The sequence below is a fragment of the Hippocampus zosterae genome, chromosome 16, assembly GCF_025434085.1.
Source record: "Hippocampus zosterae strain Florida chromosome 16, ASM2543408v3, whole genome shotgun sequence".
NCBI classification, from domain to species: Eukaryota; Metazoa; Chordata; class Actinopteri; order Syngnathiformes; family Syngnathidae; genus Hippocampus; species Hippocampus zosterae.
Genome location: NC_067466.1, coordinates 11,241,103 through 11,251,219, shown reverse-complemented (window position 1 = coordinate 11,251,219; position 10,117 = coordinate 11,241,103). Strand labels below are relative to the sequence as shown.

Below are 10,117 nucleotides of genomic sequence, written 5' to 3'. Positions count from 1 at the left end.
AAAAAGTCACTTTCAAGCGACTCTGCCCACCACACTCCAACGTCTGAAACACCCACGTGCTCCACGGTTGCAACACCCTTCTTATGTCCAAGCGAAAGGGTAAGCAGAGCTGCAATGAGTATGGTTGGACAGATTAATATTTGCTTCTACTAGGAAGTGCATACATGATGGTTCAGTGCATATTTTCCATATTTTCAACACGCTGGCAAAAGGGCGTTCGCCACATACACACAATGTAGTGTATACATTTGCTACCGCCGCAAGTAAAACATTTTTGGGCTTTATTTCTGTTTTTCGTTTTTTCCACCACACACACTGTAAACTCAAGAAGTCCTAAAGTACATCCCAAATCGACGACACAACTGGATACCCCCAAAGGTAGGTCAGATTGGGGAATCCCCCCCCCCCCCCCCCCCAATGTGGCCTCATACTTGCTAGCTTATTTCATTCAACTGGACTTTGCTAATGTTAATGTCAAAGAGTATATGCTTATTGATGCCCGTTTTTGTTTATTTTGGGAAGTAAACGGGACCGTGTGTCCAGTTATTCATTTGCGCGGCATATCTGGGAGCTGTTTTATCCACAAATTTGGAAACATTATTTTTCTCTGAGGTGAACAGCAAATTCTGCAATTAGCAGAGCGCCACTGACAAGAATGAGGCAGTAGAGAGGGATGAACAGCAGCTTTGTAGTGTCACTTGCCTCCCTGGTGCAACAACAAGTCTCGCGTTTAAAACGCAACAAAGTCAGAAATCGGCTGTTTAGTGTTTGAGTAAGCGTGTTAACAAACAAAACATGACCAAGTGCGGACAGAGGAAGAATATTTTGAAATATTTCCACCACTGTGTTCTCCCTAGCGTAGCGTCAAACATGCAACTACCATCTCGTGTTTTTCCTCCACATAACCTTGTTCCGTCATAAATCATAATTACTGCAGAGGTTAAATGTATTTAATTAGTAGGACAATATCATCTCAGGGTAAAAATAAAAACATTACATCATCAGAGGTGAGCATGCTTGAGGGATAAAAATGACATAAAGGTCTCTTCAGCATTTGTGTTATAAGCCCCTGATCACCTCCAAACGGGCCAGTAGAGGTTAGTTGGATATTTTTACATTTGACATTCAGCGCGTATTAAAAAAAAAAAGAAAATCTATATATCTCAACGCATTACCCTTTCTCCCAATCTATCCACATGCCATTTCAGTTCCGGCTTGTGCGCCTATCCCATGCCAGCGGGTGCAAAAGTGCCCCCCCCCCTCCCATAAGTGCAATGTTTCTTCCTGCCTTCTTTGTGACTGCTCAGCTTCCTTCGCACAAAGGGCAGTGTAGTGGAAGGACGGTCACCAATGAGACAAGGATGCTGCTTTTCCTACTGCTCTACTGGAAACGGCTCCAGGCTGGGACTCACTATGTATTCATTGCACAACCACGCAGTCTTAACTAAGACGCTTTTTTTTTTACTGTGTTTGTTGTTTTAAGTGATACGCTTATTATTGTATTAATCATTGTGATTCACCCTCAATATTGAACGGTTACAATTCTGAACCCAACCCTGGAAAATCGAGAATAAATACATGGTCAATGGCACAGCTTGATTGACAAGCATGAAAGAGCAGTCGTGACCACGGCTTCGCTTGGGATGCAGTGTCTGCTGGAGGTCAGGGTGCATCGAATAAAGATGACAGGCATTTAGAGCATCCCAGAGAGCTGACAGTGGAACCAAGTCTCATCTAGTGCCAACGCTTTTCACACGCTCGTGACACTCTTGGCTCAAACCTTACTCGTAAATCGATCAAAAGGGCCAAACTATGACTCGAGCTGTGATTGTACTTCACGTCAAAAAGAATTTAATCGTTACTGGAGTGGATTGCACATTTCAGGCATTACACAGCATAGCCCATCGTCCAACCCACTCTTAGCTTCAGTTCCATGACAAGGAACAACGCTAGCAACAAAAAAAATTAAAATGAAATCGATGAGGAGGCTCTCATCCTTACTAGGTATAAATGAGACAGAAGTCTGAGTCAATTAGTGTCATAGAGTAGGCAACTCTGGTTTCTAAAATAAAACAAGTTGGACTCCACCCCTTTCTATTACTGCCCCCTGCTGGAGGAAATAGCAGAATACAGTACGATGCAACGGCACGTATCCAGTCGATACCGTACCATCTGAAACTGAGACTTTTGACATTCTCCTTAAAATATTCTAACTGTGCTGGCTTAAATTTAAGTTGTCTCGGTGTTTAGCCTGATGTTACTTTCAATTTTTTCCCCACGCAGAACCTTTTGCTGTTAGTGTTACATTCTTATGCACCATTCCAGCACTATTGATCACCACACAGGTGAAAGTGGTATCGAGGTCATCTAAGGTGACGTTCTTCAGCAGCAAACTCCCGAGCTGAATCGTACCATCCTCTAAGGCGAATCTAAATCAGAAACACAGATACAGAGTATAACACGTTAAGCATAGAACACGTACTGGCATTGTCTTGTCATGCGGCGCAATACTCACGTCTCTAACTCAGTTATTCTATCATTGCTGGGAACGTCTTCAGGGAATGAGCCATTGATGAGCCAGTAGAGGAGCGTCACATCTTGGCCACAGTTGGTCAGAGCTTGACAATGGAGAACCAATGGCTGCCCTAACAAAGGAAAATGCATCAATGTGTTTGACACACTAAAGAGCAACATTTGTCAAAGCGTCTCAAAATTGTAATTCGTACTTAAAAAAAATAAATGTTGAAGCCGTTTCATAATTCACTGTGCTAATGGCTTCTCCACACACGCTTTTGAAAATCCCCCAAGATCAAGGCCCAAGGGCTGATTGAGTCTTACCTGGTTGTGCCCTGATTTGCATACAGTCAGGTCCGATGATGACTGGCGCTGAATATTCAGACACTGCTGGACATAAATAAAAATGAATCAATACTAAAAGTTGATTTAGACACAACCTCACACCCGCCCCCCAAATTAAAAAATAAAACCTCATACCTGGAGCGGCATCTGCTAGCAATAGACTTAAAGACCCCAAAGCTGTGGAGGGAAACGACTTCTTTACAATAAACCACTGAATGAAGTGTGCCGACATCAGTAAGGAGGGTTTTACCTTTGATGACAGACGACAGCGTCATGGTGGCTCTTTTCGGTGTTTATCATTGACTGCTGACTCGAAACATGTCCTTATATACAGTACAACTCAGAGGATCAACTTCCTTATTACCGTGACAACCACTGTGTTGAAGTTGAGTTCCAGGGGGATTTCCTACACATGTTATGTAGTCCTCGACTTCAGTTATGCTGAGTTTACATCCAACTACCGGTAAATGCTTTGTACCTAACTCTGACTAGAAGTTATGTTATAGCCTCACCTAACTAAATGTGGCTTTGATTTGGTTTACAAGCCATTTACATGCGTTTTGGGTACTCAAGTGACATTTGTGTGCAAGTTCAACAAACGAGTGGACCATTTTGGCATCAGCCAGAAAGCCTGAGGGGAACTAAAAACACCTTTTTAAAAAAACCCAAAACACCACCTTTATCCTTTTTTAAATTGACGTCTGAAATGTACATTCGATACAGCAACCAAAATTGGGTTCATAAACATAAGACAGAAGTAAAAAAGCAGCCAGCTAATGATTCTGAACATCTTTACTGGAGCTTTAGTTACAAAAAACAATTAAGGTGTGAATTCTGAGAATTGTCAAGATATTGAGATCCTGACTCAATTGAAACATTAGTACTGGTAACGTGTGCCTAAAAATATATACAAAAAAGTACAGACACTTTTTTAAACTGATGTTTCAGTTCATTGTCAGGCTCCCAGTCACTTAAATCGGAGCGGTTTCTTCTGCGTGTGGTACGTCTCTTCGTTTCCCCACACTTGCCGGTCACTCCAGACCGAGGATGTAGTTGATGCCTTGCACAAAGCCAATAATAACGGGCTGCCATGCCACCAAGTAGCGAAGCCAATCTAAAAGTTGTCCGTACATAACATGTGGCCTTTCCCAGCTACAAAATCTTACATTAAGGAAAAGAACAACAATAAAAATGTCAATATTCTACCTCTCTTATATTTTACAGGGCATTTGGAAATAGACCACGTGCGTGCATAACATTTTTTCACGGTTAGTCTTCCTTTTAGATGGCCGTCTTGCTTCCGTTAACCAGATCCATCCATTTTAACAGGAAATGCCAACTTGTCTGAGGAAAAAGACATGTTGGTGCCCCTAAACTCATTAACCCTAGTCTCATTCTTATATAATATTCGTGTGGTTGACAGGAGTGTACTGTCCGTGCCACAAAAAATGATGAGTCCAACAAGAACGACAGCCATGAACTTCCACCAATTAAAAAACGTGTTCAAGCATGGGACCTTTGACAAAAGGATACGGGTTACTGAACATCCTCTTCAGATCCACCTTCTCTTTGCAATACGGGCACATCTGCTTCTTTCCCACGATGCACCAACCTCGAATGCAGAACTCATGGAACCTGGATGTAAAGTCAAGGAAGATCAAACCCTTACAGGAATCAGAATGGTTAACAATCAGGACAAAACTCGAATCAAAAAGATTCTACGGTTTAACTGATAAATGGAGGAGAAGAGAAAAAAAACCCCAAACTATTCCAAATGACATCTACACAAAGAGGGCAAATATAGAGTGTTCGGTTGTATGCAATATACTGAAGTTTAAATACAACATTTGGTATTGTACATGAAATCCAATACAAGAGCTGTTTGAAAAAAGGATTTCATTGATACCGTCAGAAATGTAATGATTATTGAGATTGTGAATGACACTGCTGTATGACATCAGACTGAGACGCTGTTCAGCTCTTGTATGAGATCGAAGGGTTTGTCCGGTGAAGAGGAGCTACTTCTAGGTCCATACAGTTCATGCCAATACGGTGTGTTGAGTGAAATACTAGCGGTCTTTGCGCAATTCCTCATACTCATAATCCATTAAATGTCATCTCACGGGGAACACGCAGTTTCGAAAGACAGAAATAAGGAACACATTTTTTTCATATCAGCTATGGACGGATTTGTGGTGCGGGCAGTAAATTGTAGGGGAAGAGAGTTGATTCAAATAAAATGAAACTACTTGGATAACAAAAGGTCAACTAGTCCACGGATCATTTCCAGATCATAATGACAAAGCTTTCACAGAAATTAGTTGACAAGGAAAGCCCGATTTATCACAGGGGATACACTCCAGAGGTGAAAATCTGCACTGTACGGAAAGCATAGTTTATATTGAGTTTAACCCCTTCCACATGCTTTAAACTTATTAAAATACAGGGGAACCTTATTTGAACGCACCAGAAAAAAAAAAGAAAAAAAAGAATTTGTCAAAAATACTACATATCGTGTCTTTTCGACATGCATTTGGCCTGGTGGGATGGTGTGTGACGTTGGCGCATGTGCGTGTCAGTCTTTGGATGTCGGCTGTGGTCACAAGAGCTCTTGCAAGTGTGTCCTCATTGTTTGTGTTTGTGTTCTCATAGTTGGCAATAACAGTAACTGTGTGCTCAGTTTGGAGGGCTCACATCTGAATGGCTCAATATCTTAAATGGGATTTCTCAAGGGTCTGCCTCAGGCCCACAGCTATATTAATTCCTTTTCTCTCTTTTGTGCAGTTCCCTCCATCTCCCAAGTACTATCCAGAAACATTTTCCAGGACCAGCATCCACAACTAAAGCTGACTATAAACGCTAAGAAAGCAACAATGATGCTTTTCTCTTGAGATTCTTGCTGTGCAGGCCACAGTAAGAAACTAGCCCCATTTTGGCCAAGCATTTCTTGTAAAAGATCTCACCTCTCAAAGACCCCACCTCGTTCAATAAAGCTTGATTTTGACCTACATGAGCATATATAGTACGACTGCCCATTAACATGGTCGCATCAATGTTTTTTTTTGTGACAATGGGCAGCTGCCGTCTGGCTGTGCTTCTTCTGAATCAGTAGATACAGGTAACCCAAAACAACACTGCAAAATGCTCGCAAACGGCAAAAAAAATAAAAAATAAAAACAAGCCAAAATACCAGGACTGCAAAACCTGAACCCTTGATGTAGTGGGTTTTACTGGACTCTTTAAAAAAATAATTAAAAACCGAGGGGGGTAAAAATGGCTTAGAAACTCGACAAAGCAGATGACGATGTACCGTGATATAGCGGGGGAACACTGTAGTTCTCTCATTACTAATAAACAGCTCTCGCTTTCTCATGCAGATATTAGAGTGAAGGATACACATGGTTGCAGGATAGCCTGAATGTGTTCTCAATGATGCCCTCCTCACTGACATCAACAAGGATGGCTTGACCACATACGGCGCAGATATCATCAGACAAATGCTTGGTTGGCATTCCGGATGCGCTGTAATACTACAAAGGGGAGGGACCAAACGGTGAACGTTCCTTTCCGAGCAGCAGTCGTCACACCCGTGATGAGTAAAATTTGTCCGTTTCTTACCCCGACCGTTGACGCCATGAAGTCGGCACACATTTCGGCAAAGTCCCTTCCGAGGACACCGTAGTATAGCCCGTAAAATAACAGGGACACGCCGAAGTCCATGGCATCTTCTGGCTTTATCCTGCAAAGAGGGCCCACCATGTGATTAGCGACAACTCTAATCAGGTGGAGAGATATGCCATCTTTTGCTGTCACATACAAACAGATTAAGCTAATCTGTGATGGTTTGATTTGCCCCTGTTCATCGTGTTAATATATAGTCTGAATGGAAACAAACATGAAGCACTCGTTTATGATTTTTAAAATCATTTTGATCTATAAATGACCTAGCCCATCAGTCCATTTAAAAATCATATGTGGCCTTTGACCACAAAATATTTCCAAATGGAGTTAAAAAACACACTTTCCAATACTGGGACATTCAGGTATGGTGGGACAGTATTTATGTTTAGAACAGTCCCAATGGTGGCAAACAGCACCATCTACTGGCAAGTCGGGTGCAAAACAGACTGTGCCAAAAATAGCATTTTCTAAAAACAATGTTATGTCGACAGACTGTATTAAAAAAAAAAAACACTTTGACCTACCTGAAGATAAGATTGATACCGAAGAGCGTAAACATGACAACAGTGTAGCCGACTATCCCGATGGCATAACTGATCTTGTAGAGCAGGAGGAACCACTTGTACACCAATCTGCAGCCGGCAAGAAAACGGCATCCGTTCGGGACTGACGTTGCATTTTTGAACAGACACGCCATTTATTCTAAGTTGCATTTTACCTTGGTGTCGTGCAGGCCAAAGGCTTGCGCGTGGCACGGTAGCTAATATATGCTGTGATGACAGAGAAGATAAACCACGTGGTCAGGAACCTCCACCAGTGAAGTTTGGTAGTAAAGTAGAGAGGAACTACCCACATCTGGAACAGAGTCACCAGCTACAAGACAGCAGCATGTGGACACACGTAAACCAGGGAGAAAAAAAAATTACCAACGGACAAGCCTTTTCACTTGAAATGACACAAAAAAAGTTATGTCACGGACAATCGCATATTTACTCCTAATGCAGCAGGGAAGTCACAATGACATTAAATATTCTTATTAAAACCACTACGACGCCAGAAATATAAAGCAGCTTAATAAAATCCTAAAGCCGCTCCATCAACTTATTCCCTGAACACCTTTCGCAGACACCCTAAATTTAATCGTCTTTTCGCTCCGGAAGTGAATTACAGTACAAACAATGGGGCACTGGAGCAAATTTTGCCGTGTGAACACTCCTAATTTTGAAGGTTGGCCCGAACTTCTATCGTGACTGTGCTCAGACAAACGTATATTCACACAAAGCTCCGAAGGATATTTCCACCTTCGGCAGCAGTCCTCAATTTTGCGCTTCCTTAACAATTTGACATCAACAGACTGGTTTATTTGCGCCCCCGGCAACTCGCTGCTTTGTCAATGTCAACATTTGCTAACAACAGCACATTACTTGTCTATGCATGACTTACAATGCTCAAATTCAAAACGACAACTAAAATTCTGCGCAACAGATCAATACATGATACCCAGCCTTGGAAAACAACGTAGTGAAATGTTCGCCGTGGCTGATGGGAGAATGCCATTTTCTTACGTTGTATGACTTTGGGTGTCTCTGTTTCCACTGCACGAGGACGAGCTGGGCGATGACAAGTGTGACAATGAGGATCAGCACCATCTCCGCGTGCATGGCTTCGTGGCCTTTGTGTTTGGCATGCATCTTGGCGTGCTCCACCCTGTTGGACAAACACACAAAAAGCAGCACAAACGTAAGCTCGTCAAGTAATAGCTCAGAGGAAAAATGTTTGCTTTTAAAATTACATGAAATGGTAATTCATTCTGAACCTTCAACTGTCTGTGCAACATTTGAATTCACCAAAACAATTTATTTGGATTCGGGGGACTTAGTGATGATAGGATACAAACCTCCACTTCTCCTCTGGTGAGAGCTTGGACACATCAAACTGTAGACAAGGAGAGACAAAAATGATCAGTGTTGCATTGTTAATAACTGCAACGGAGTATTATTTAGACCATTGTGAAAAGACTACCAAGGCATTTGTTTATACATGGGGAAATGTAACATTCTTCAGGAAATTCTTTGCAAATTGGTTGCAGAAGTTCCCACAAATGTGTGGCACTAGTTGGGTGCTTTTTGTCCCTGTTTTTGTAACAACTGGCAGTTCACCACTTACTTTGGTTACATTTCAAACTATTCATTGAATTTGAACAGCTTGACATTGGGGTGTGCAAACCCAAACATCGATTTATTATTTTGTGGCATCTATACGCAATTTATTTTGTGGGAAGGGTCAAGTATTGGCGATTTTGGCACTGTGTCATCTGCATTTACTTCACTCTTCGTATGTGGTTCCATCCACAACACGATTTTCAGGAGTATTTTTATCCACCATGAAGGCCTGCCAGAGGAAAAAGGAATGACTTACCATCAAATCCTGCCTTACCTTTCCGTGACTCATTCTTGACCGTCGTCAGACTGATATTCCGACTTAGTCACATTTGGCCCTTTTAGGTATGACACTCATGGCCACGCCTTTATGGCATTAAAACACATTACCTTTGACCCGCAGTAACACGTCAGCTGTATACTTAAAAGTCGCAAATTAGGGACTGAGGCCATTTTACTCTGCACTATGTAAACGCAGCAGAACTCCAAAACGCAAAGCTAAAATAAACCTAATTCAATCAAGGACAGGAACCTTGGCCTAGAAGCTACACCTTGACTCCTTGTGTTGTTGCACGTTTCGCAAAAACGATTAGTCGTCTGAAACGGGTTAAGGTGAGAAAGACAATTCAGAAGAACAGACCCGCTGTTAAGTAGAGGGCTTTAAAGAGAACAAGTGCTGACGTTGGGCTAAACCGGAGCGCAGAAGCTAGCGCGGCGTTTTACTTGTTAGCAACAAGCTCTCAGGAACTCAATCCACGCCACCTGCTTGTAGCGTCACGATTACCCATATGACACGTTACACTTGCCTGGATTGGTTCATCGTGATGCCCCGGTCCATGGTCGTGCTCCACTCCATCCACCTCGACTTCAAACACCCCGGCCATCTTCGGAGGGCTTCTTTATCTTTCCGGAGCCATTCGCAAGTAGGAACATGTCATACGGCCATTTCCGGTTTGTCTTTCCTGATTTGGGTCTCAAAATAAAAGTTAACCAATCAGATTTGATCGTCTGCAAAAGAAATTTACGTTGTTGTCTGAAAATCTTCATTAGAATTCAGTGAAATATTTAGCGCACATTTTATTTCCATTTTGTCTATTTGACAAAGTAAGGCTGCGTTATTTATATAGCACATTGCATACACAGGGCGACTCAATGTGTTTCACGCAAGCAAGGAAACAACAACAACAAGCATTGACAAACAATTAATGGCCTTAAGAAGTAAAGCAGATAAAACAAAAGCATCTTACAAAAATTACTGAAAGAACAATACATTTACAACAATTAAACACGTTAACAGAAATGTTTAAAAAAAATGAAAAGGAAAGAAATGCAAGTGTTTGCTAAAATAAAGAAGAAAATTAATATTTTTTAGACGTTGAAGGCACGAGGGGAAGCTAAGACTAAAACCTGGATTTAAA

General features: G+C 41.8%; 2 protein-coding genes across 5 annotated transcripts; both read right to left on the bottom strand.

The window, feature by feature from the left end:
• Positions 1-1,834: 1,834 nt before the first annotated feature.
• On the bottom strand, positions 1,835-3,501 carry LOC127588337 (interleukin-1 receptor accessory protein-like). Of its 4 annotated transcripts, none has more exons than XM_052047022.1 (5): positions 3,110-3,501; positions 2,995-3,036; positions 2,839-2,904; positions 2,516-2,645; positions 1,835-2,429 (listed from the first exon to the last, which is right to left on the bottom strand). In XM_052047022.1, exons 1-5 carry the CDS (start codon positions 3,132-3,134, stop codon positions 2,264-2,266), a joined length of 429 nt encoding a protein of 142 aa, XP_051902982.1. In that variant the 5' UTR covers positions 3,135-3,501; the 3' UTR covers positions 1,835-2,263. The 4 variants fall into 4 exon arrangements, with proteins under 4 accessions (XP_051902982.1, XP_051902983.1, XP_051902980.1 ...); XM_052047023.1 differs by having other exon boundaries at positions 2,839-2,901; XM_052047020.1 differs by having other exon boundaries at positions 2,995-3,501.
• Positions 3,502-3,636: 135 nt separating this feature from the next.
• Positions 3,637-9,673, bottom strand: rnf121 (ring finger protein 121). The gene is made up of 9 exons (XM_052047000.1): positions 9,506-9,673; positions 8,438-8,475; positions 8,106-8,247; positions 7,259-7,413; positions 7,065-7,172; positions 6,478-6,598; positions 6,256-6,389; positions 4,393-4,494; positions 3,637-4,011 (listed from the first exon to the last, which is right to left on the bottom strand). Exons 1-9 carry the CDS (start codon positions 9,581-9,583, stop codon positions 3,891-3,893), a joined length of 999 nt encoding a protein of 332 aa, XP_051902960.1. The 5' UTR covers positions 9,584-9,673; the 3' UTR covers positions 3,637-3,890.
• Positions 9,674-10,117: the final 444 nt, after the last annotated feature.

Coding starts and splice junctions, on each gene's coding strand:
- LOC127588337 (XM_052047020.1), bottom strand. CDS start 3,091: ATGTCGGCACACTTCATTCAGTGGTTTATTGTAAAGAAGTCGTTTCCC. Junction 2,905..2,994: donor GCTAGCAGATGCCGCTCCAG/GTATGAGGTTTT, acceptor ATTTATGTCCAG/CAGTGTCTGAATATTCAGCG. Junction 2,430..2,515: donor AGAATAACTGAGTTAGAGAC/GTGAGTATTGCG, acceptor TTTCTGATTTAG/ATTCGCCTTAGAGGATGGTA.
- rnf121 (XM_052047000.1), bottom strand. CDS start 9,583: ATGGCCGGGGTGTTTGAAGTCGAGGTGGATGGAGTGGAGCACGACCAT. Junction 8,476..9,505: donor ATCACGATGAACCAATCCAG/GCAAGTGTAACG, acceptor CCTTGTCTACAG/TTTGATGTGTCCAAGCTCTC. Junction 6,390..6,477: donor TCATGGCGTCAACGGTCGGG/GTAAGAAACGGA, acceptor TCCCCTTTGTAG/TATTACAGCGCATCCGGAAT.